This window comes from Jaminaea rosea (assembly GCF_003144245.1).
Source record: "Jaminaea rosea strain MCA 5214 unplaced genomic scaffold BDZ90scaffold_11, whole genome shotgun sequence".
NCBI classification, from domain to species: domain Eukaryota; kingdom Fungi; phylum Basidiomycota; class Exobasidiomycetes; order Microstromatales; genus Jaminaea; species Jaminaea rosea.
The window spans coordinates 555,932-578,841 of NW_020289985.1; the positions used below are offsets into that span (position 1 = coordinate 555,932).

Sequence of the window (22,910 nt, forward strand, 5' to 3'; positions counted from 1 at the left end):
GCACGAGCTCGTCCAACACCTCGGTGCGCTCCTACTTTGCCTTGCCATCTCTCCTTCCGATCTTCGCCTTCGCCTTCGCATCGCGATCGTCAGACGCTGAGCTTGATCTGCTGTCATGGACTATGGCTAGCACGATCTGTTGTGGCGTCCTGGCACCTCACTTCGCAAAGCTGCGAGTCTAGGCGGCGCCGTTCTCCTCTCACTCCTCGCACGATCATGGCAAGCTAGCAATCATAGGAAAATTCGAATATCCGGTCGCTATGATACATCAGGATCAAAATTCTCAGACATAGACGCGACCGAACCGCACGCCTATGCAGCCAACCTCGCTCCCGCAGGTGGTGCGATCTCTACGTCCTCGGTCTGCGTGATCCTAAACACAGGTCCATCCCCTCCCTCGACCGCGGAGTTCACGAAAGGCTGCGATCGCGGCGTCATAGCCCTCGGCGTGTGCTCCATCGCCTGCCCAGCCATATTGGCCGAAAACAACGTCGGCGGCTGAGATCCATACCCGACCGCGCTGCCAGCTGGGGTAGTCGTTGACGCGAAGGAGGGCCTCTTGTTGAAGTGAGTCGAGAAGCTGCCACTGCGACCGTTGCTGGGGAAAACGCCGCCTGCCTGTGAGAGAGAGGGCGAGACAGTGTTGAACTTGGGTGTGCCCCAGTGGTTCGCCGCAGAGGAGGAGTCGAAGCTGGTCGAATGAGTGTAGTGGCCCTGGCTGCTGCTTGGTCCTGACCCGGAGCTGCGATCCCCGCTGCCTGGGCGTCCCCCTGCGCCGATGAGCGGCGTGGCGCCGACGCCTTGGCCTGGCTGCGGGAGCGATTGCTCGCGCGTGAAGTTGAAGAGGGAGCGGAACATGTAGCAGATGAGGCAGTTCCTGAGCAAAGGAAGGCGGCGCGGCGCGGCGCGGTCAGCTACGGTCCTGCTGAATGCCACGAGAGCTCAGACTACCCACTGAAAGGTCTCGAACGGAACAGCAAATGCGATGGTAGCGATCAAATTCAACTCCTTGCGCGGGTTGATTTGGACCATGATGAAGGCGAGGGAGGCCGAGAAGCTCAATGCGTAGGTGATGAGCGTTTGGCGACGGAGGAAGGGGGTAATCATCTTCGTGGAGCGGGGCTGCGTTACGGGCAGCGCCGAGCCCTTTTCGCGGCCGCTGAAGGAAGGGACCACTTGGCCGTCGGCGTGCCAGAGCCTGTGCGGGGGAGCAGAATGCAGCCAGGTCAGTGACGCTCCTCGCGCGGTCTCGCCTCGCGCTACGCACTTGTACATGATCAAGCCGAGGCAGATGGCGTCGTAGCCGAGCGTCGAGGCGTAGCCCATGATGTTGATGTTCACGCCGTTGACCATGATAATATCGCCAATGACGCAGCCGACCTGCTGATCCCCGATGGCAAGAGCGTATCCCCTCGCAGCCCAGGCGACACTCGTGTCCATACCGAGTACGGCGAGCCAGAGCAGACCGAGACCCCAGAGGATACGCTTATCCTTGTTCCAAAAGGCGACGACGCGCAGACCGAGGAGCAGCGAGTTGGAGGCATTGCCCAGGGCGTAGAAGACGGAGAAAATCGTCCAGGAAGCCGAGCAGCTACCATTCTGTCGCAGGTACTCGAAGACGGTTCCGACCAAACAGGCCATGAATGTGAGCCAGCGAGACAGGAGGTACCAGGTAGAGCCGCGCAGAAAGGTATCGCGGTTGAAGCGCAGCTCCTTGAGGCGGGCGAGGTCGAAGGAGAAGTGGCAGACGACATCGTAGCTGATTACGGCGAGGCAGCAGGCGTCCAGGACGGCGAGTGCTTCATTGGAAGATGCCTCGGCCGGGGGCATCCAGGCGTAGTAGGCCAATGGGTTGGGTTGGGGTGGAAGACCAGACATTATCGTGTAAGGAAGGAGTGATGTTGCGGGGCAGCGGCGATGAAGAGGAGGAAGGTGGAGCAGTTATATACGGCGGCGGCGAGGTGTCATGTCGTCAAGCTGTCGAGGTAGCATCGCCCTGCTCCTTGAGGAAGCTTTGGAGCAAGTCTTGATCTTTCATGGACCCTCAAGCGCTCTGGCCCACTCGAAATGTTCACCCGATCCAATTACTCAACCAACCTCAGCCTCGCGCCCTGACATCGAATTCAAGCGACGATATCTATGGCGTATCGCTTGGCGAATGGTCAAACGTACGTGGGTGCGTGCGTACGTGCGTGCGTACCTCGATTAGGGGCGAGCGAGAAGATGTCGTCGCATTCGCATCGAGGTCATCCTACGGCGTCATCGCGCCAATTATCGAACCAGAGCTAGCTTAGCATCGAGGCGTCTTCGAATATGGTTCGCGACGTCGCTGCTGCGTGGTGACGGCGACAGGAAGAAGAAGCGCAGAGACGGCATGCAGCGCATGTACAGAGACAGCGACCTCGCAACGAGGTTGGACGCCGTCGCCGCCGACGCTAGGACGTCGCTTGCAACGCCTGAATTAAACTGGCAGGCGGGGCGGCAGCGGACATTGAAATCGTGGGCGAGTTGGCGTGAGTACCGCGGGGTGTGCGTGCGTGCGTGGGTGCATGGGTGGCTCGAGCGGCGAGTTGGCGTCGCGACTCAGACAAGCTCGACGACGCCAACGACTGATTTTCCTTGTCACAGTCAGCCTCTTCTCATCTTTTCGTCTTTACCCACTCATTCACATCCCTCTCGTATACCATCATGTCATCCACAACTCCGCAAGCCCAGCTCGATAGCATCGACGCCTTGATCGGCTCGTTGCAGCAGCTCAAGAGCCACATCTCCTCGTCAGCGGACAAGCACGACGATGCTGCTCAGGGAACCTATATGATGCCTTATACGGCAGAAGCATGGCAGGCTGCCACTGCGGCCAGGCAGCAGTTTACGTGCGTGCGAGACGTGTCATCAGACTGGACCCATGCTGATTCGCCCACCCTTTTTGCTCGCAGCTCCCTCGTGTCGCTCCTCGTCAACCCCGCGCAACGCCTCGGCGAGCTCATGTTCTCGAGCGTCACCACCCACTCGATGAACACGGCACTGGACATTGGACTCTTCGATGCTGTCCCTGCGCAAGGCGCAGTCCCCATCGCCGAGCTCAGTGCGGCTACCAAGGTGCCCGCTGAGCGGCTGGCCCCATTGATGCGCCACATTGCCAACGAGGGCTTGTTCGCAGAGACGTCGCCCATGAGCAACGAGTGGCAGCACACACATCTCAGTAGGATGTTGAGGAGCGGAGGTGCAATGCATCTCGACGTCTTGCAAGCCTACACGCGGGACTTTATCGAACCGTCCTTCGAGCACCTCACTCCGTGCCTTCGATCACACAAGTCCGGTTACGAGGACTATCGCCGCGAGCACATCTTCTCCTTCCTGGCAAAACATCCCGCCGAGAACAACAAGTTCGGCACTGTCATGCAGTGCATGAACGGCATAGTCGGAAGTCCATTAGCGGCAGACTACGATTGGTCCCGCTTCAATGGCAAGACGATCGTAGACGTCGGAGGAGGCGTAGGCGCCTTGCCCGCCCTGCTTGTGATGCCATATCCCGACCTGAAGTTCCACGTTCAAGACCTTGAGGAGCCAGTCGCTCAGGGCAAGGCATTCTGGTCGGCTACATTCCCCCCACAAGTCGCAGAGCGAGTCACTTTCCAGGCGCACAGCTTCTTTGAGCCTCAACCGGAGCAGATCTCGGACGTCTACTTGATGCGCTTCATCCTCCACGACTGGGCAGACGCAGACTGCCTCAAGATCCTCTCGGCGCTCAGGAGTAGCGTCAAGGCAGGCACCACTCGTGAGTACCGCTCATGTCTCCACGATAGGCAGGCAATTTCTGACCTCCCTCCTCGCCTCCGCCTCGCCTCGCTAGTATTGGTCGCCGAAATCCTCATCGACGCAGACAACACATCATGGCAGCGCACCATGTCCCTTCACATGCTCGCAGTCTTCAACGCCGAGGAACGCACAGAGGAGCAATATCGCTCACTACTCAAGCAGACGGGCTGGCAGCTCCAGAAGACGTCGGCCACCTCCGGCCCGCTCAGTCTGCTCGAGGCAGTGGCCATTTAGAACGGCGATTGGCGTGCGCGTGTGTGGTCGGCAGGTTCATCCGTGAGAATTAACCTCGCCAATTTGCTGCTCTCTACTCGCCGATTCAATTGCATGTCTCGCGAGAGAAAGAAGAGCTGCCGAGCTAAATTCAGGGCTGCGCGGACTCGTCTAGCTAGCGTCTATTACAGAATTGCCCGCATAGCTGCACAGCATGACATTGCATCGAATCTCCGTCCTTGACGCCCCCACCGTGTGTGGTCCTGCATAGATTCCCTCCACCTCCGAGCCCGATGCGACACTTTCCCGCGCATGACGAGGGGTGCGTGTTGAGAGAAGCTTTCGGCCGTGAATAGCTCGCTGTTGTGTCGTCTTTCCGCTCACTAGTGTGAGATTCCATCTCACCTACTCAAAGATGCCAGCCGCTACCACCTCGTCGCTCGTTCTGCGGGAGCGCCCAGCTCGGGGCTCGCTGGACGTCTCGCAATGCTTCGAGCGGGTCGACAGCCCCTCAGACTCATCAAAGCGCCTGCCACCTGGTCATGTCGCTGGAAAGGTCCGTTATATTGGCATCGAGCCAGCGCAGCGCAATTGGCTTGAGTCTTCGAGTCGAAGCTACCTGCCTGGTGTCAAGCTCGGCGAGGTCATGAGGAGTCGCGGCGTGGGTGTGGTTACGGAGAGCACTTGCCCAGAGTTGGTGCCGGGGGACCTCGTGGAGGGATTGCTAGGATGGCAAACGCATTTCAGGCTGCCTGCCAAGGAGGTTCGGAAGCGTAGCCTGCTGCAAGGCGATCACGACGAGCGCCACTTGATCGGCTTGCTGAGCTCGACGGGCATGGCGGCTTACGTGGGTACGTGCGTGCTCCTCCAGCTGGGAGAACGGGACGTCGTGCTCGTCACAGGAGCTGGCGGGGGTGTTGGAAGCTTGGCGGTACAGATGGCTGCGGCTCGGGGGGCAAAGGTGATTGCAACTACCACAAAAGCGGGAAAGAAGCGGCACATCGCGGGCGCCGCTCACGTCATCGATTGGAGCAGTGACGAGGCGAGGGCAGGAATGCAGGCCACCTTCCGCAGCTTCGGTGGGCTTAGCGCAGTAGTGGACAATGTTGGGGGTGAGGTCCTGGATGAAGCTCTCCTCGGACTGCGACCCAAGGCTAGGGTGATACTTTGCGGCTCGTCAAGTACGTACGGTGGCCATCCCACTCCGCTCAAGAACCTCTTTCGCGTCCTTGAGACCTCGGCCAGTCTGCAAGGCTTCAATGTCGACGACTACGAGGAGCACTTCTCGAAGGCAGAGCATCAGATGTCGGAGTGGCTGAGCAGAGGACAGCTCAAGGTCAGCTACGATGTCAGAAAGGGGCTCAACAGCTGTCCGGAGGCGCTGACCAGGTTGCTGCAGAGGCAGACGAATGGAAAGGCGATCGTGTCGCTCGTTGACGAGCAGGAGGCGGAGGGGCTACAGTGGCAGGACGACACAATTGAGGCGCAGGGGCGGAGCATCTGCTTGCAATGCTGCGCCCCAAGTGGAAAGGCAGAACGCACGATCCTCTTCGTCTGCGGTACAGGCTTTCCCAAAGAGCTCTGGAAGCCCGTGGCGCAACGTGTGCAGGCCGGCGCAAGCAGCACAAAGTTTATCGTCTTCGACATGAGCTTGCAGGGGTACAGCGGGCTGCTGAACGAGGGCCTCGACTTGCCATGTGAGTGCAAACGCAATAAGACGCGAGACGTGGGAAGGCCTGCTCACCTGCTGGTCGTCATCAGTCTCTGTCGACCTCTTCGCTCGGGACATTGCTGCGGTACTGCAACACCTGGACAACACTCACGCGATCGTCGTAGCGCATTCGATCGGCGGCGCAGCTGCGTGAGTGGCGCGCTACTGTCGTTCTTGCTTGCCCGCTGATCTGCCTTGCTCCACCACAGCCTTTTGACGGCGCAGACAACGTCCATCGCCGGCCTCATCGTAATCGACCCGCCCCTAGAGCCCTTTGCTCGCACCGACCAACCAGCCTGGGTCTCGCGCATGAAGGCTCTCACCCAGCGACGTCGCAATCAATGGCCCACACGAGCAGAAGGCGAGGACCACTTTAGGAACACAGGCTTCCTACGCGGCTGGGACGATGAGGTCGCTCAGCTCTACTTGACTCACGCGCTACGAGATCATGAAGACGGGTCATGCTCGTTGCGCACTGATTCACGCGTAGAGATGGAGACCTACTCCGTTGATTCGCAGGTCTTCAATGACGTCTTTCAGGGGCTGTCACACATCGCATGTCCGGTTGGCTTGGTCTCTTGTGCTCAGTCGGACAACTTTCCGCCAGCGACGCTCAATCTGACCGCTTCGAAGCTACGGAGCTCCTTGGTGTACACAATCGACGCTCATCATTTGATGCCGATGACGCGTGTCGATACCATGGGTGCGTACCGAGCGCCCACAGGCAAGCAATGCTCAACTCTGACAGTTCTCACTTGCCCTTGCAGACGAAATTATCAATGCATTCCTTGCGTTCCTGCAGCCTCGCGCTACGCAACCGCCTCCGCAACCCTCTGCAATGTAATCTCGTGCTGTGCCAAATCGTCGGGCACGATTTTCCCCATTCGTGCCTTGACCAGTCCGCGGAACTCGGTGTGGTAGAGCGAGTCCCAGCCTAGCTCGCCGAGCGGTTGATCGGATTTGATTGACGAAGGGGACTCGATGCGTAGGATGTGCGCGATGAGGTTGCGCAGCTGCGTGGCCACATCGGCGTCCTCACTTGGCTGGGAGGCGGGCGTGTCTTGAGCTGGTGGGGTATGCGAGGTAACTGGCTCGACCTCGATAGGAGCAGGCGGTGCGATAGATTTAGGGGCGACCGTAGCTGACGGGTTCCGGGCAGGCTGCTCTACAAGAGGCTGCGCTGGCGGCGGCTCTTCCTTCGCCGGTGCGGGGATGATTCTTCTGGCCTGCAAATACTCTATCAGCGGGTGAAAAGCTGGGTCCTGTGCAAATAGACGCCCCGCATCCGTGTCGACGTTCATCGTTGCTATCGAGACCACTGGCGGGCACTCTCTCCCCATCTTGAGGACGTTCTCAAGCAAGCGACAAGCCTCCTCTGGCGCCATATCCGGGTGCGGGGTACGCATGATATCATGCACTCGGTCCGACATGGACGATCCGGCCCATCCGCCGAGCTGGATTGAGAGTGCGGGTAGACTCTGCGCTCGTCGAGAACGGGCGAGGGCGTCGACGAATTGGTTGGCTATCGCGTAAGAGGCGAGCGCAGGCATTCCTACTACGGCAGCGAAGCTCGAGAGGAGCCAGAAGTGCTTGACTGTTGGCGGGCAGACTTGGTGGAGATTCCACGCGAGAGCAGCTTTTGATACGAGGCTGTCCCGCAAGTCCTCTTCTTTGACCTGCTTGAAAAGGGAAGGGTAGAGTGCACCGGCTGCGTGGAGAATGCCGGTGATGGGCGTGGAAGACTGACAGCGCTGGATGATTTGGGCGAGCTCAGCGGCTGAGGCGGGGTCCCGTAGCTGTTCGTACGCTATGGTGGTGCTCGTCGAGGACTGCAGCTTTGAGATGCGCTCCTGTACATCGCTGGCAGGGCGCCGGCCGATAAGGAGGAGATGCTTTGGCAAGAGTGTGCGAGCAAGCCAGGGAAGCAGCGCCATACAGACGTCTCCCGTACCGCCAGTGATGACCCAGGCTCCACCCGTTGGCTCTTGGAGACTCTGCTGTTGGGTCGGCACGGGAGTGTGGCGCAGGGTGAAGCGTTGCAATCGACCTTGCTGATCAGCACGGAAGGCCGAATGCGCCGTGACTATACCTGTCTTGCGCAGCCGCAGCGTCTGTGCCAGCGACTCAGCCACCACTTGCGGCTCACTTTCCGCAGGTATCTCGACACTTGCCACTTTTTCTCGCGACTGACGGTGTTCTGCGGTGAATGCCGGGATGAGACCAGCCAGTAAGGAGCTGGTAGGCGGGCCAGCAGGGGGCGAATAGCAAACGAGCGCTTGCCACTTAATGGACGTCGCGACGAGAGTCTGCAGCATCTGTAGAGGAAGCATGACTGTCATTGCTGCCGTGTCCAGCGAAAGGGTCGCATCTTGCATGCTCGATGTCCAGTAGATGAGCGTGAGCTCTTTGCTTTGCTCAGTGGCGTGGCGCAGTTCTTCCAAAGCTCGATGAGCGTCTTGCGTCGGCGCTACAGTGACTGCGGCGCCCAAAACCTGAGCGAGAGCTTGCCCCTTGTGTACATCGTCGGTAGCCACGACGACTTTCTCTCCTGGCGAGAGGATCGACGCGGTGGAGAGCGTCTGCGTCGAGACTGCGTGCCACTCGGGTATGCTGGCAAAGGTCATGGCGCTGTTGTTTGGCTCTTGCGTCTTCTTCTCACCTCCAGAGAACTGCAGACCTCGAATGCTCATCAACGGCACCCCCTGCCGGCTGGCAATGTCCCAATCTCGTAGCTCCGCGACCCGTCCGCGCACTCCGCCTGACCAATGCGCGCCGCTTGTGCTGATTTGCATCTGCCGGATCTTATAAGGGAGACCCAGACTCTGACCGTCGCTTTGTGCTAGGAGGACGGAGTGCAGCGAGGCATCGAGCTGGCATGGGTCCGGGGACGTCGCATTGAGGGGTTGGGCAATCGAAGAGCGGGTGAGGAAGTCCACTCGACCGACGCCATTGTGCAGCGAGTCGACCAGCCGAAAGGCCTCACCGTAATCCAGCCCTGTGGCCTTCAATGCGGCATTATCGTAGAGGCCAGTCGCCGACTGAGCCACTTCTGTAGGGAGGCCGCTACTCGGCGCAGAGCACGAGGCGATGGTACCTCTGCAAAGATCGAGCCGCGTCGCAGCGTTGCGTTGCAGCGAGAGCGTGAAGGTCGACCCACTGTCCGGCCAGCTCTCAAATGTCGTGACAAAGGCTGCCTCTTTCGCTTGAGCATCAGACAAGCGCGCAGGCCGAAGGAATTCCACGCCTTCAAGCTCGATAGCATCGATACCCTGCGCCAGGTCGAGAGCGCTCGATGTGATCATGCCGATCATCAGCGCGATAGGCACGACAATTTGCCCGTGGATCCGGTGCTGACTCAGAATATCGAGCATCTGCGGAGTACTTTTGGTCGTGACCATCGCTGCTTCACCCTCCTTCCTCGCGGGTCCCTTCGGCCACATCTTCGTCCTCTTGAACGGCGTAGGCGGTGCGGCGACTGCTTGCATGGGCGCCGAGTCTCTGTCCCATAGCGCTTTCCAGTCGATGTCCACACCGGCGCAGAAGAGGTGCGCGAGCAGAGCGTCGAGTGCTGGCTTGCCCTCGTGAGAGAAGGACGAGATGCAGTGTGTCGACTTACCCTGCTGGTGGACCAGCTTTGTCATGCCGTCTGAGGGGCCGATTTCGACGAAGAGAGTGTCGCGCTCGATGGCTCGCACCGCTCGCACCGCGTCCTCGAATAGAACGGGCGAGACGAGGTGGTCAGCCCAGTACTGAGGGTTGCGGTATGTGTAGGCGCTCTCAGCCCTGCCCGTCATGTCTGACACCATTGTTGCAGCAGCTGGAGCGGGATCCGCAGGCCATGAGTGGGCGGCAAGGCTTTGCAGCAGCTGATCAGCCGCGCTTGCCATGCCCGAGCTATGATAGCTATGTGGAGTGTTGAGGAAGCGGCATGTCAAGCCGGTTGACTTAGCCGCGGCTTCCACCCGCCCGACATCAGGGCCAGAGACGACGTGGGATAGGGGTCCGTTGTAATTTGATATGGACGACTCGCTGCCCGTAGAGAGAAGCAGGTCTTCAACAGCCGCCTTGTCCGCCTTGATGGCGAGCATGCGGCCTGACTCTGTCTGCGCGATTGCCTCCGAGCGAGCGATTGCCAGGCGTAAGGTGTCTTTGACGCTGAGATGCCCGGCAAAATGAGCCGCAGCGACCGATCCGAGCGAATGGCCGATGACATGCTGTGGTGCGATGCCCCAGTCTACCATGCACTTGCCAAGACACAGGTGGAAGAGGACGGTAAGAAGCTGGGCTTCCACTTCGTTGAGCGAGTCCCATGTTGCATCGCCCTCGATCGAGTACATATCAGGGTTGTGCGGGGCGTGAAGTAGGACGAGGTTCTGGCGCAGCATAGTGAAGTAGCGGCTGGCGTCGTCGTGCGAGTCGACGAGACGGCGCAAAGGATCCAGGTACGAGAAGCCTTGGCCTGAGAAGATGAAAGCGATGCTTGAGGAGGTTTTAGATGGCGCAGAGATCTCTTGACCGCCATGCAAAAGGGCGGCGCGAAAATTGTGATGCGTCCTTCGTACGGCCAGAGTGTGAGCCAGATCTGCTGCGTCTGCAGGACCGAGGCCCTGACATTGTCTCTTCAGAGCTGCTCGCATGCTGTCAAGTCCCTCCACACTAGTCGCTGACAACACAAAGGGGACTTGTAAAGCCGGCGTGAGGAGCGATGTAGAAGCTGACGTGGACGGCCTGCGTACAAGCACACTCGTGATAGCCCCAAAGGCGCCGAAGCTGTTGACTAGGGCGAGATGCCCCTCCTCGCTCTCTTCCAGCTCCTCTGCTTGACGGTTGAGTAGAGGCTTCACGCTTGCTGGATCGAGCTTGTCGGAAAGTTGCTGCGGTACTGCAAAAGGCGGGACAATGCCCTTCTCTAGCGCAACCATCACCTTGAGGATGCCCACCAGTCCAGATGCCTCCTCCGTGTGGCCAAAAACGGCCTTTGACGAGCCCAGGCGTAGATCTGTGGCGTCCTGGCCACCGAGGTGCTTGACGATAGTGTTGACCTCCGTAGCATCCCCGACGCGAGTGCCTGTCCCGTGAAGCTCAAGCAAGGTGACGTCAGAGAGGCTGCGGCCCTCGAGGATGGAGGAGAGTAGCTGCTCTTGAGCCCGGCACGAAGGCGCTACGATGCCGTTGGTGTTGCGTCCGTTGTGCCCGACGCGAGAGGAGAGGAGCTCAAGGCGTGTTCGCAGACCCAGTCGGTCCGCCGTACTGCGCTTGGCTAGAATGAAGGCGACGCAGGCCTCAGAGGGGACATACCCGTCTGCCTCGGACGAGAGGACTAGACAGCCGCCTTGTGACCTCGGTGAGCGCATTTGAGCGTCAGAGAGGGCGAGCAGCGGGCCAGGCCAGAGGTGTGTTGTGACGCCGGCTACGATGGCCATTTCGCAGTCTCCCGCCTCGATCAGCAACCTTGCTTGATGCAGCGCCATGCTGCCACTTGCGCATGCTGAGTCTACCGTAGAGATTGGCCCCGTCGTCCCTAGCCAATGGGCGACTCGTGCGCTCGTTGTGCTGTGAGCTGCCCCACTGATGTAAAAGCGATCATATTGACTTGCTCCCGGGGATGCTGCAGTAGTCAGCTTGTCCCAGTGATCTTCAGGCTTGGCTCCTACGATGACACCCGTCGAGCTACCCTCCATCTGCGCAGTTGTCAAGCCAGCGTCTTCGAGCGCATCATGCGCACACTCGAGTACAAGGCGTGTGTTGGGGCGAACATGTGGCGCTTCCCTAGCCGTTATTGCGAAGCGTTCTGGCTCCCATCTCATGCACGCATCGCTGAGCCATCCGCCGTGAAAATTATTGTCGTGCTTGAGAAGCTCGTCGAGCTCGGGAATCCCTCGAGGCCATCGTCCTGCTGGTGGCTGTCCGAGGATTGGGCGGGCATATCGTCCCATCAAGGCGTCCCATAGCGCAGCCTCGTCTGCAATGTCTCCGGGCAGCCTGAAGCCGGCGCCCACGATGGCGATTGGGTCGTGACCTGAGCCCATGGTGTTGCGAGCGAGTGGGCGAGCGATTGGTGAGAAGGCAAGGAGCAACGTCTCGCCGCTTTCACCCGGCCGGGGTCGACGCTATCGTTGCCGTCGACGCCGCCATTGGGTGCCAGGCACCCGAGTTTAATTAGCTTTTGCGAACTTCGCGACGAGGATGTGATGGTAATTCAGGAACAAAGAGCCTGACGCGCGCCCCGCGAACCCGACCTCGTCTCGCCCATGCAGCTCGCGGAGACGCACGGCCGCCCTCGCTAGTCTGGTCTGACGTCTGTGCGAGGCGTCAGCCAGAGACGAAGCGGCGATTGAGTTTGGGACTAGCGCATGCTCCCTCCACGAAGCGTCGAACCGAGGAAGGAGCATCGCGAGTCGCAGGGCGGTGCGTTCGCAGGTTGCATCTCGACTTCCCACACGATGCGTGACGCCATCCATCATTGCTCACGGCGCATTCCCCGACGTCTACTGAACGAGCGGCGGCGCAGAGTGATGATGCACGGTCATGGTTGCGACGCTGTTGGAGGCCCTGAAATGGGATGGCATCTCCACCTCAAGCTCGTTGCTTCCCCACCTCCCTCGCCATGACAGTCCCATCACTACCCAGCATCAATCACCTCCTCTCCTGGCATTGGTATCAGGGCCAGCCAGATGCTGTCCTCCTCAGCTTCGAGGTTGAGCATGTCGATGGCAACAGCACACCGGACATGGATGACGTTCGTCACACTCGACGCTCTCGCCCGGCTGACAAGAAGTATCAAGACTTGACATACCGTGAATGCTTGACGGCTGCGCTCCTCATCGCGGATCACCTCAGCAGACGATATGCTATCGGTTCGCAGAGCACCGTAGCTATCATCAGCCCCAACTCCCCGGAGATGCTCCTGGTGAGTCAGGGCGATGTGACGGGCTGCCTGCGTAGCTAATGACTGACTCCCCGCTATTCCTTGTCGCACAGGTAATGATGGCTCTCTGGCTCCTCGAATCAGTCGTAGCTCCCCTCGCGCACGACTCTCATGCAGACAATCTCAAAGCAATGCTCCAAATAGTCAAGGCAGATGTTGTTCTCGGCGCAGGGTACGACAGCAGCATCGCCGATGTTGTGAGCGAAGCTCTTGGCGGAGGTAGCCTGGGCTCGCAGATCGGAGCAGACGATGAGCACGTAGCAGCCCTTGCAGACCGATACCTCCTTGATCCAACCACTCAACGTCAGGCCACCGCAGTACTCCTCTTCACCTCGAGCGGCATTTCTGCGAAATCCATCAAATGCGTCGAGACGCCTCATAGCCTTTGGTCAGAGGGATGCCATGCCATGCTCCAACGGGAGCACCCTGGCGCTTCGAGACCGCTGCGATGCGTGGGATGGGCGCCATTTTCTCACATGATGGGGTGAGTGAGCGCACGTAAGCGTGCGGGATGTGGCAGAGTCTGACGCAGCTCTTCCTCGCGACAGGCTCGGCGCCGCCTTCTTTGCAGACGTCCTCTGCTCTCACGGCACCTACATCTTTGTTCCTGAAGAAGACGGAGCGCCTCTACCCGCTCGCCTTCTCAAGTGCATCCAAGCAAGCAGCGCAACACACAGCGCCGTCTCTCCAATCTTCCTCGACTACTTTCAAGAGCATGCGGATGACACCGGGCTGCAGGGGTACACACTCGCCGTGGGAGGGGCAGCTCCACGACCCTCTCACTGGGAGTGGGCTCAGCGAGTCGGCGTCAATCTTATTCAAGCGCCAGGCTCAACAGAGTGCGGGCCATGGGGAACCAGCGTGGCTCCTCCTGGCGTACGCACTGGAGCTGACGTGCCAAAAGACGCAGTCTGGCCACGCTCTGATCTCCAAGTCTGGCTCGACGGAGATGGGAATGAGGGCGAGCTAATGATCAAGGGCAGCAATATCCTCTCTCGCTACCGCGACATGAACAAGACAACCCTGCAGGATGTAGGCCAAGAGGTGCGCACATTTCGCACGGGCGATATCTTCCGACGACATGCCGAGTCGGGCGGCTTGGTCTACGAGTGTCGTCTGGACGACTTGATCCCGATGGCGTCTGGTGAAAAGGTGCCAGCGCTGGATCGCGAAGAGAGATTGTCTGCGCAGCTGGGCATTGTCAGGGCTTGCATCGTAGGCGATGAGGTGCCTTGGGAGGAGGGTGGGTTCGTGCTGCAGCCGAGCAACAAGCTTTACGCCGTGATAGAGGTCGAAGAGCGGCTCAGCGGTCAGGAGAGGCGGGAGGCGGCCGAGCGAGCGGTGCGTGACACAAATGGCGAGACGGAGAAGCAAGCGCGAGTCCTACTGGGCGACATCATCGTCTTGTCCGCGGGAGAAAAGCTGCCTCTCACTCGCAAGGGAACACTCTGGCGCAAGAAGGTCTGGGCTCGCTTTCCTCAGCTACTGCGCGACCACCTCAGCTCGACAAAGGAGCCCAAGCTGGCCGCTCAATTGGCCGACATCTTTGCGCGTCATCTCGCCCTCGACTCGTCCTTGCTTCTCTCACTCTCGGCCCCTACATTCGAGGAAGCTGGAGCGTCCTCCCTTGTCATGCAGGCGGTGATTAAGGAAGTCGCGTCAGAGACGGGCCACGTTCTACGCCTTGCCGACCTCTGGTCCTTCGCTACGGTTTCCGACCTAGCTCAAGCACTCTGCGTGCGGCCAGAGACGGCAGCGAAGGCTTCGCCGAAGCAAGAAGGCGACGACGTCAACGCAGTAGGCATCTGCGGCGTCTCGTTGCGCCTACCAGGCGGCATTGACCACACATCCGACCTCTGGGAAGCCCTCCTCGGCGCGCCAGACGGCGAGAGAGTGTACGACGCCAACATACCGGAGCGATGGGGCAAGACAAGCATGGACCGGCCCGAAGTCAACGCCGCGGCAAGTCGAGCTCGATGGTTGCCCACGTCTTCTTTCACCGACTTCGATCACGCTCTGTTCGGCATTACAGCAGAGGCGGCGCGCCATGTCAATCCCTGCACGCGGCTGGGCCTCATGCTCACGATGGAAGCCTTGGAGAACGTGGGTCTCAAGGCGGAAGAGTGCCACAACTTGGTCCCAGGCCAGGCTACGGGGCAATGCGTGGGCGTCTGGGCAGCTCAAAGCGACAGCGCCGGTCCTCGCTTCAGAGAGTTTGAGCTGCGCGGCATGGACAGCTACGATCGGTGGTACCCACTCGGGGCGAGCGAGAGTGCCATGGCTGGTCGAATAGCCCACTCTTTTGGCTTCCATGGTCCGACGAGCACGGTACAAGCTGCGTGTGCGAGCAGTCTCGTTGCGCTGCATCAAGCCGCAACCGCTCTCGCAGCTGGCGAATGCGATGTAGCCGTGGTGGTCTCGGCCACCACGGACGTTTGGCCTGCGGAGCTCGTCTACCTGCAAAAGTCTGGCCTACTCGCTCCAAACGGGCAAGCTCGAGTCTTCTCAAAGGATGCAGACGGATTCGTGCCGTCAGAGGGCGCCATTGCCTTTGTTTTGGCCCGATCGGATCGACTGCCTGCGTCGATGGGTAAGATCGTCACCTCATCCGTCGCCCACTCGGGCAAAGGCGCCGCAATGGCTGCTCCAAACGGCTTCGCGCAAGAAGCCCTCCTCAAGTCTAGCCTGGCAAAAAGCGGCAGATCAATCGACGATGTAGACGTTCACGAGGCTCACGCGACTGGCACCCAGGCAGGCGATGCCATCGAGCTCGACGCGCTAGAGCAAGTCTTTGCTGGGCGTGCCACGGTCAAGCCTCTACTCACTGGGTCTGCAAAGGAGCGCTTGGGTCATCTGGAGGAGACGGCTGGTGCCCTCGGCTTGCTCAAGGTCATTCTTGCCATGCATCATCGACGCTGGCCAGGCATGGCGGCAGAGGAGAACAGACTGGCTTCACCGCGCAACGTCAAGATAGCGCAGACCGGCGTCAGATTGGCGAAAGATAGACCGTTGCTGGGCAGCGTCAGCTCATTTGGTCTTACCGGGACGCTAGCACATCTTCTCGTCCAAGGTCCAACGGCGCCTGCGAAGAAGGACGTCAGGGAGGTCACGAGTGAGCCCACGCCCCTGCTCATCACCGCTCGTGACGAGGCGTCGTTGCGTGCGGCCTGTGAAAGGTGGACAAGATTCGCTGCCGATCCGCCTGTCTCGCTGGCTACAGCAGCAGCACAGACTCAGTCGTCTCGCATTCACCACTCTCATCGAAGAGCGGTGATAGCTCGTGACTGGCAGGAGGCCACAGAGCAGCTCAAGAGCCCGTACAAGCAGCGCACCCGAGCAACCACCCTACGCGTCCTCTTCTCTGGACGAGACGACTCCTTCGACGAGTGTCTGGCTGACGCCCATCGCTGGCAGGATCTTGCGCCTACGGCTGAACTAGTCGCATTCGATCGGGCGCTCATCGCCCTCGTCGCAGCGCAAGGCAGCATGTCAATACATGCGGGGCGTCATCTGTGGGATCTCGTCTCCACAGCTGAGGAGGGAGAGCTGCTCGTAGAGACGCGCGAGGGGCCTGGTGCTTCCAGCAAATTGGCTCCCGACGAGGACTTCATCATCGGTGACGGCCAGACCTACGTCGCTACCAAGTCAGGTCGACGATACACCGCCCCCTCACTCGAGTCACTGCGAGAGTGGGAGAGCGAGCACGGACCTGCCACTCTCAAACACGCCATCTTGTCGCCATGGACGGGCAGAGTGCTACCGGCGGGCTGTCCGATCGGCGCCGGCTTCTGGGCCAAGCATCTCAACGGTCGTGCTTGCCTGCCGCGCCTCTTCGATGATGTAGACGGTTTGGTGCTCGACGGACACACGGGAGCGGCTCTCAGCCTCGACGGGGAGAGTGTGTTGAGCCTCTTCTCGTCCGCCCCACGCCCCGCCTCGCTCTCGAATGTAGGCGCTATGCTCTTCGAGCGTGGCATCGACATCAAGTGGCCCGGCACGACGCCCACGCCTACGCGTCCGCACCCGCTCCTTTCCCTCCCCAATACCCCCATCCTCGGCCCACGCCTCTGGACATCTGCCTGAACGTAGCGCTGCGTCTCGCGAAAACATGTGTAGCATTGCGCGTAATAAGCAAATCCAAGAGTGACAAGAATGTCCGTAACGATAAAGAAGAGTCCATGTACCTGTGCTGCGCTGCAATGCGATGCAATCTCTACGCTATGCCCTCCTACCGAGTCCGTTCGAGCACTCGCGCCAGAGCGACTTGGAGAGCCCGATCCCCCACGAATCAAAGGTCCTCGTAAACGCCTCGCACAGGATGCCGAGCATGATGTACGACGTGAAAAAGACGACGAGTACCGCTGCCCAATACTCGACGCCCTTGTGGACCAGCTCGATGACGAGCCATGCACCCCAAGACCAAAAGATGACGCCGTGTAGCAGGTAAAGCGAAAAGGCGTTTCGCCCAAAGACGCTCCAGAACCGCAGCTGAAAGAAGGTGCGGAACGACGTGCAGAGGTCACAGAGCAGAAAGAAGCCGATGACGAAGAAGAAGGCAAAAAGCTCCGGAGACGTGTAAGGGATGCCCGTGCTCTCGAAATCGGTGTTCTTGCTGTTGGGCTCAGCCGAATCCCACGACGGGTGGATGCCGTACTCTTGCAGGAAGACGTCCGCTGCGGGCCCGCCGATGAAGTTGAGCCAGGTGAAGATTGCGCCGACGAGGAAGATGGCCCAGGCGATGAACTGTCCAGGCATGCGTACGCCACCAAAGAGCGGGATGCCCTTGGCTGCCTTCTCGCGATACTTGAGGCGATTGTCCAGGTCGGCAATGATCAATCCCGCGATAAAAAAGTACTCGAATCGACCCGCGTACCACGAGCAGAGCCAGCAGAGAGCGTAGAACGTGTAGCGCTTGATCGGGTTGACGATCTCGCGGGCTACTAGCGCGCAGAGGAAGACGGTCCAGCTGTACTGCACGATGAGCGGGACAGTCCAAAGGATACCGGTGGCATAGAGGGAAATCTGCGGCGGCGTGTTGGGGGGTTCGGTGAACCATAGGCCCATCCAGTCGTCGATGAAGACGCCGAGGTTGGTGTAGTTGGTGTAGTAGCTCCACGGCGACCAAGTCACGGACTGCAAGCGCGTGACCCAGTGGAAGGCGCCCACCTCGATGAGGAAGTAGTTGAGAATGAGCGCAGCGGTGATGGGCACCATAAGTCGGGGCACACGGCGGAAGATGGCCTCGGCGAGGTCCTGCAGCTTACCGCGCACGAGGTAGCGATTGGCAATGACGCGCGCGGCGAGGCAGAAGAAGATGCCGACGTTCAAGCCACCGTTGGTCAGGATGGGCCCAAGGATGTAGCGGAACCACGTCTCGAAGCCGACGTAGTGCATAAAGGCTGTAGGCGTCGTTTGGCCAAAGTAGAAGATGAGCATGAAGTGGTGGAACGAGACCAAGAAGCAGGCAAAGCCGCGCAGGCCATCGAGATATTCGACGCGAGCCGCGCCCGATGCCGTCTTGCCTCCGCCACCCTCGCCAATGAAGAGGTTCTCCTTCACCCACGCAATGGGGCCGAGGCGCGGCTTTTTGGGTCCCTTTGCTGGCCTGAGTGCAGCCTTGCCTGCGACTGGACGAGCGAGGCCACGTCTACGACCTGGCGCTTGCTCCCATCGCACGAATCCGGAGTCATCGTCGTTTTCCTCATCTGCATTGAGTCGCGCGACATTGGCGAGTGGTGAGGCGCCGTAAGCGTTGCGCGAGTTAGACCAAGGCAGCTTGTTGCTCGAGGACGATGGCGAAGAGGGGGAGAGGAGGTGAGCTTTGGAAGAGTCGCGACGCCATTCCTTGAATGCTTGACTGTCCATGCTGGCCACCGATCCTTGACGCTGCGAGTCTTCCGTCGGCGAAAGAGTAGCCTCGCCGCTGGCGGGTGCCACGTTCCCCTCTGCTTCCTTTGCAGTCGCGCCACCACCTGTCGCCGTCTTGGCATATTCGTCTGCGCTGCTACTGCCTGGTCCCTTTTCCGGAAGCGGCCAAGGTCGCAGCGGATCATCGTGCTCTTCGTACTCATCCCCGCTCTCGTCTGCGCCCTCTTCGCGATTCTGTGCGGCCAAGAGGGCTGCCGGGTAGTTCCAGTGAGCTCCCGCACCTCCTTCTTCCTCCATCGTCGTGTTGCCGCTCGTCATTGGCCCTTGGCCTGGTCGAGGGCTGAGAGGTACTCCAGCTCCCGTCCCTGCCGACTCGTATTTCCCTCGCGATGACGCAGAGTGGACAGCCCAGTTGACGAGACCATGGATGACAAGGGCGGCAAATACGGCTGCGGATGCAACTGCGAGTGCGACTGCCCATGATGGCGTCGAGTACGAAGACGTAGGACGTTCAGGCGATTGCAGAGCCGCCGCGCTGAATGCCGTGCTCCCTCTGAGTGTGAGATCGTCCGTGTTGCACTCTGGCGTGGGACCAGCGGCGCAACCCGAGTCGAATTCCGCGCTCCTCGATGGAAGCGACGAGTTGAAGAAGAGGCGAGCGTAGAGAAGCTCGGCATTCAGTTGGAAGCCCTCGGGCGGCGCTTGGCCGATGCCTTTGAATCCCTCCGAATAGTGGCGGTACGCAAAGGGCCCACCGTACGATGGGAGAGGCGAGGTGACATTGCTAGCGCCCGCAGCAATCGTTGCGCCAGACGTGCCATTGTTTGTCCAATCACCATTGTTTGTAAACCAGCCCACCTGAGGGTTCTGCCACTCCATGCGATGCTCTGTAAAATTGTGTTGAGCGTTCCACCCAATCCCCTGCCAGAGGATCTGCTGGACTGCCTGCGACGATCCTTGGATCTGATCCTGTCCCTTGGCTGCCCATTCCCACGTCAGCGTGGCGTTGTAGGACGCAGCGAGGGACGTCTCAACGTAGTCGTAGTCGTCGTATCGCACACCCATGCGAAGGAAGGTCCCCTCGTTGGACGATGGTGATGGGAGCACGCTAGTGCGGAACGATCCGAAGAGGATGTCTCTGCGACGAGAGACGAGGCCTGCTCCCCATGTGATGCGATGACGCAAGTCGGCGGGCAAAACGGCGAGCTGCATGACTTGGGACGAGAAGTTGCCATCTACCGTCGTGTATGAGTTGTTGGATCGGAAGCCTGTTCGCCAGTCTATGCCGTATCCTTCGTTGTATGCGTTCAAGTGGTCGTAGACTGACCAAGGCGCAGAGTCTGTCGCGGCACCCGTGTTGCCGGGTGCACCTGCGCCTTGGACGTCGGGTGATGAGGCTGGTGACGAGATGACTTGTGATGCTGCGTCCGTTTCATTAAAGTAGGTGATGATGGCGTCGGTCCATAGCGCGCCGGTCGTTGGGTCTGTGTGCGCCCGAGGAGTGGGGAAGCGGAATGTCAGCGGACAGGTAGCGACGGCATGCTCATCGTAGTATCGTTTACGCACCTCTATAACCACACTGGCATTGCGACTGGGCAACGACTAGTTGAGCCAGTCCCAGCACAATGGCGGCGATGACGCCAATGCGAGTGGTGGTCATGACAGCGCGCGACGCTGAGCAAGCGGCGTGGATCAACGAGGACGAGATACGGGACGAGAAATGGGGGGGATGAGTAATGGCGATCACAACGGGGTATCTGGAGAAGCTGTAAGATGCAAAGCTAGTAGAAGGAGCAACTCGATCACGATTGGCATTGCGACGACTCTGGCTGCTCGGTGCTTGAGCCTGACCACTCCTTGCTCCTCCTCTGTGGCTGCTGCGTCACTTTTGCTAGTCACCGGCGGCGGCGCGGCGAGCGAGCTGGGCGAGCTGGGCGAGCTGAAACTTGAACCGCGACAGAGAGAGCGACGAGAGAGAGACCCAGCCGTGTTTGCCCTGCGTCGTTGCGTTGCGGGGGTGAGAGGAGGAGGCCTTGTTTCAAGGACCCTGGACAGGACAGGAAGAGAGTTGGGCTGGGCCTGCGCGCGACCTGCAAGCTGCTGCACCGCCATCTCATGAGCTGAGTGAGCAGCCCTCCCTGCTATTATGCACAGAAGTTTTCGTATCCCGCGACGGCGCGACGACGAGCCAGCCGGCGCGTCCGCCCGACCGGCATCCATCTGCATTACGAGCCACGAGGCACGCAGCAGCTGCTGCTGAACCAGCGCTCCTTCGTCGAGATGCGTTCGTGGGTCTCCGATGACGATGCGATGCGATGCGATGAATGAGGAAGGTTGATCGCAGCGGGGGCAGCGATGGTGTGGTCGTGTGGCTCTCGTTCCTGAATGTTGATTCGCCGCTACTCTTTTCCCGATCGTAGTGAGAGGGACCGAGCGTGCGAAGGGTTTGGCCGTGCGTACGAGGACCGCCGGCGACGTCGAGCTCGGGCCTAGCCGCGCTGGTTCGCTGTAAAGACAGGGGCACTACTCAAGAGGCTTGGCAGGGGGGAATGTCCGTCGGCACGCTCAGACGACGACGACGACGCTCGGACGATGGATGAAGCGGCGGCTCGGGTGAAAGTCAAGGCAGAGATGAAAATTGAAATTGTCCTTGGCGCGTATCGTGCGCGTGTGAGCGGGGTGCGGAATGCCTCGCCCCGCCAGCCTGCTCACACCCTGATCCAGCGGAATAGCCATCTCGCGGCCACGAAGCTGGGCCATTCCACGAGCCAGTAGCAAATTTCAGCGACGACGAGGCTCAGCGGTATACACGCAAAGAACAGAGCCGCCAGGATGCTCGACTCGCTGGTCATGCCACGTTGATCGCGGAGAACTACGGTCAGCTTGCTGCCCAGCGCTAGGCAGACTGTGCCCGATGTGAGGAAGAGCATGAAGCTGATACGCCCCAAGTAGCGGAAGACCGGATTGGCAAAGATGCGTTGCGCTACTGCGTTGAGGTCAAGCAGGGCCATGCTGCCTGCCACGACGAAGAAATCGTCGACGCGCGGGTAGGGCTGAAGGTTGGCGTTGAGGTAGCGATTCAGGCCACCGTAGCTCTTGTCCGTGTGGTAGATGTACTCGTCGTTGCGGTGAGCAGGATTGGATGCCCAGGCCCACTTGAGTGCGAGGCCCAGTACGAGGAGGATCGCAGGTGGGATGTATAATTTGCGCTTCGACTGGGCGAGGGGAAGGTAGACGAGCGTGAACTCGGCCAGCTGCAGGGCCGTCAAGTTGTACCATGCCCACGATCCGAGCCAGTAGGTGACAATAATGAAGCCCGGGAAGCCCCAGACTTTTGCGCGCAGGCTGATAAAGGGGAGTAGGGCCGCAAAGACGTAGACGGTGAATGACTGCGAGAAGATGACGGGGATGACCCAGGAGAGCCCACTCAAGGGGGTGTAGGCGATGCCGCGATCCGACTTGTATGGCTGCGTATCGAAGAAGAGGGTGAAGATCGAGTTGAAATACTCGAGAAAATTGGGAAATACAGCCGGTGGTATGGCAGCAGAGTTGGCCGTGATCTCGCTCAATCGTTGCGCATTCTTGAAACCCCCCGCAGCGCCCACGATGGAGGGGAGGGCGAGGGAGAAGAGGATGGGGAGCAACAGGCGAAGCGGTCGACGGAAGACGGCTCCAGCGAGTGTGTGCGCACTCCTTCGCTCCAGGAAAGTCAAGACAATGACTCGCGAGGAGAGCATGATGAAGAAGGCGGCGGGCAGCGTGCTGTCCCAGAAGATGGGTCCCAACGCCTTGCGCAGATTGTTCTGCCACGCTGGCGCGCTTCCTACGAAGGGGGCTGGACGAGTGCCATCCACATCCGTGTCGGTGGCTACTGCTGGGGCGAGAGTGCGAAAGAAGATGTAGAGGAGCGTCTCGAGGGCGATGAGGCCGCGCAGCCCTTCTAGGTAGCCCACGCGATCGCTGCGCTTACGACCAAAGTCGTGGCTGTCGTCTGTGATGACGGGTTGCGGGGTGATGCCATTGGTGTCGGCATCTAGCCAAGGGGCGTACTGAGCTGAGACTTCGGCCTGCTTGGACGCCATGATGACGGGATGGAGATGGTCAAGTCGATGGGGAAGGCGGCTTGGACAGGGTCGTAGTAGTAATGGCGGCCGCGGGTCTGGCATGCAGCTCGGCGAGCAGCTCGACTCGACGACCCGCTTCGAATGAGTTTCGCTCTGACGCTCGAGGCTGCCGGCCCTGCAGTGTCCTGCGTCGCTGCGTCGCTGCGTCGCTGCGTCGCTGCGTCGCTGCGTCGTCGTCGTCGATCTCCGCTCGCAAAGCACTGCTGCACCCTCGACCACCCGCTCCTCAGGTTCGCAGCTCTCGTCG

The 22,910-nt window shown here is 60.0% G+C and overlaps 7 protein-coding genes across 7 annotated transcripts; 3 read left to right on the top strand and 4 right to left on the bottom strand.

The window, feature by feature from the left end:
- Positions 1-221: 221 nt before the first annotated feature.
- Positions 222-2,211, bottom strand: BDZ90DRAFT_233490 (hypothetical protein). The gene is made up of 3 exons (XM_025506652.1): positions 1,268-2,211; positions 956-1,198; positions 222-877 (listed from the first exon to the last, which is right to left on the bottom strand). The coding sequence occupies exons 1-3, from the start codon at positions 1,876-1,878 to the stop codon at positions 313-315; spliced, it is 1,419 nt and encodes a 472-aa protein (XP_025360973.1). The 5' UTR covers positions 1,879-2,211; the 3' UTR covers positions 222-312.
- Positions 2,212-2,660: 449 nt separating this feature from the next.
- Positions 2,661-4,276, top strand: BDZ90DRAFT_233493 (S-adenosyl-L-methionine-dependent methyltransferase). Its single transcript, XM_025506653.1, has 3 exons — positions 2,661-2,873; positions 2,937-3,778; positions 3,854-4,276. The coding sequence occupies exons 1-3, from the start codon at positions 2,689-2,691 to the stop codon at positions 4,051-4,053; spliced, it is 1,227 nt and encodes a 408-aa protein (XP_025360974.1). The 5' UTR covers positions 2,661-2,688; the 3' UTR covers positions 4,054-4,276.
- Positions 4,277-4,447: 171 nt separating this feature from the next.
- Positions 4,448-5,897, top strand: BDZ90DRAFT_227938 (NAD(P)-binding protein; the record flags this gene model as incomplete). The annotated part of the gene is made up of 2 exons (XM_025504781.1): positions 4,448-5,729; positions 5,794-5,897. 2 exons carry the CDS (start codon positions 4,448-4,450, stop codon positions 5,895-5,897), a joined length of 1,386 nt encoding a protein of 461 aa, XP_025360975.1.
- A 4,912-nt stretch (positions 5,898-10,809) lies between these two features.
- Positions 10,810-11,493, bottom strand: BDZ90DRAFT_212357 (thiolase-like protein; the record flags this gene model as incomplete). Its single annotated transcript, XM_025504138.1, has 1 exon — positions 10,810-11,493. A coding segment is annotated over one exon (684 nt), but the record flags the coding sequence as incomplete, so codon positions are not given.
- A 684-nt stretch (positions 11,494-12,177) lies between these two features.
- On the top strand, positions 12,178-16,952 carry BDZ90DRAFT_242230 (acetyl-CoA synthetase-like protein). Its single transcript, XM_025507410.1, has 3 exons — positions 12,178-12,653; positions 12,725-13,155; positions 13,220-16,952. The coding sequence occupies exons 1-3, from the start codon at positions 12,306-12,308 to the stop codon at positions 16,752-16,754; spliced, it is 4,314 nt and encodes a 1,437-aa protein (XP_025360977.1). The 5' UTR covers positions 12,178-12,305; the 3' UTR covers positions 16,755-16,952.
- Positions 16,822-20,320, bottom strand: BDZ90DRAFT_53078 (hypothetical protein). The gene is made up of 2 exons (XM_025509653.1): positions 20,106-20,320; positions 16,822-20,023 (listed from the first exon to the last, which is right to left on the bottom strand). The coding sequence occupies exons 1-2, from the start codon at positions 20,197-20,199 to the stop codon at positions 16,890-16,892; spliced, it is 3,228 nt and encodes a 1,075-aa protein (XP_025360978.1). The 5' UTR covers positions 20,200-20,320; the 3' UTR covers positions 16,822-16,889.
- Positions 20,321-21,244: 924 nt separating this feature from the next.
- BDZ90DRAFT_233499 (hypothetical protein) lies at positions 21,245-22,294 on the bottom strand (the record flags this gene model as incomplete). Its single annotated transcript, XM_025506654.1, has 1 exon — positions 21,245-22,294. Exon 1 carries the CDS (start codon positions 22,274-22,276, stop codon positions 21,248-21,250), a length of 1,029 nt encoding a protein of 342 aa, XP_025360979.1. The 5' UTR covers positions 22,277-22,294.
- Positions 22,295-22,910: the final 616 nt, after the last annotated feature.

What these genes read in the sequence shown, in the direction of transcription:
- BDZ90DRAFT_242230 (XM_025507410.1), top strand. Translation starts at nt 12,306, where the DNA reads ATGGCATCTCCACCTCAAGCTCGTTGCTTCCCCACCTCCCTCGCCATG. An exon ending in ACTCCCCGGAGATGCTCCTG is followed by an intron (nt 12,654 to 12,724) that starts GTGAGTCAGGGC and finishes CTTGTCGCACAG; the next exon opens with GTAATGATGGCTCTCTGGCT. An exon ending in CCATTTTCTCACATGATGGG is followed by an intron (nt 13,156 to 13,219) that starts GTGAGTGAGCGC and finishes TCCTCGCGACAG; the next exon opens with GCTCGGCGCCGCCTTCTTTG.
- BDZ90DRAFT_53078 (XM_025509653.1), bottom strand. Translation starts at nt 20,199, where the DNA reads ATGACCACCACTCGCATTGGCGTCATCGCCGCCATTGTGCTGGGACTG. An exon ending in ATGCCAGTGTGGTTATAGAG is followed by an intron (nt 20,024 to 20,105) that starts GTGCGTAAACGA and finishes GGGCGCACACAG; the next exon opens with ACCCAACGACCGGCGCGCTA.
- BDZ90DRAFT_233490 (XM_025506652.1), bottom strand. Translation starts at nt 1,878, where the DNA reads ATGTCTGGTCTTCCACCCCAACCCAACCCATTGGCCTACTACGCCTGG. An exon ending in CTCGGCTTGATCATGTACAA is followed by an intron (nt 1,199 to 1,267) that starts GTGCGTAGCGCG and finishes TCCCCCGCACAG; the next exon opens with GCTCTGGCACGCCGACGGCC. An exon ending in GTTCCGTTCGAGACCTTTCA is followed by an intron (nt 878 to 955) that starts GTGGGTAGTCTG and finishes TCCTTTGCTCAG; the next exon opens with GAACTGCCTCATCTGCTACA.
- BDZ90DRAFT_233493 (XM_025506653.1), top strand. Translation starts at nt 2,689, where the DNA reads ATGTCATCCACAACTCCGCAAGCCCAGCTCGATAGCATCGACGCCTTG. An exon ending in GCGGCCAGGCAGCAGTTTAC is followed by an intron (nt 2,874 to 2,936) that starts GTGCGTGCGAGA and finishes TTTTGCTCGCAG; the next exon opens with CTCCCTCGTGTCGCTCCTCG. An exon ending in CGTCAAGGCAGGCACCACTC is followed by an intron (nt 3,779 to 3,853) that starts GTGAGTACCGCT and finishes TCGCCTCGCTAG; the next exon opens with TATTGGTCGCCGAAATCCTC.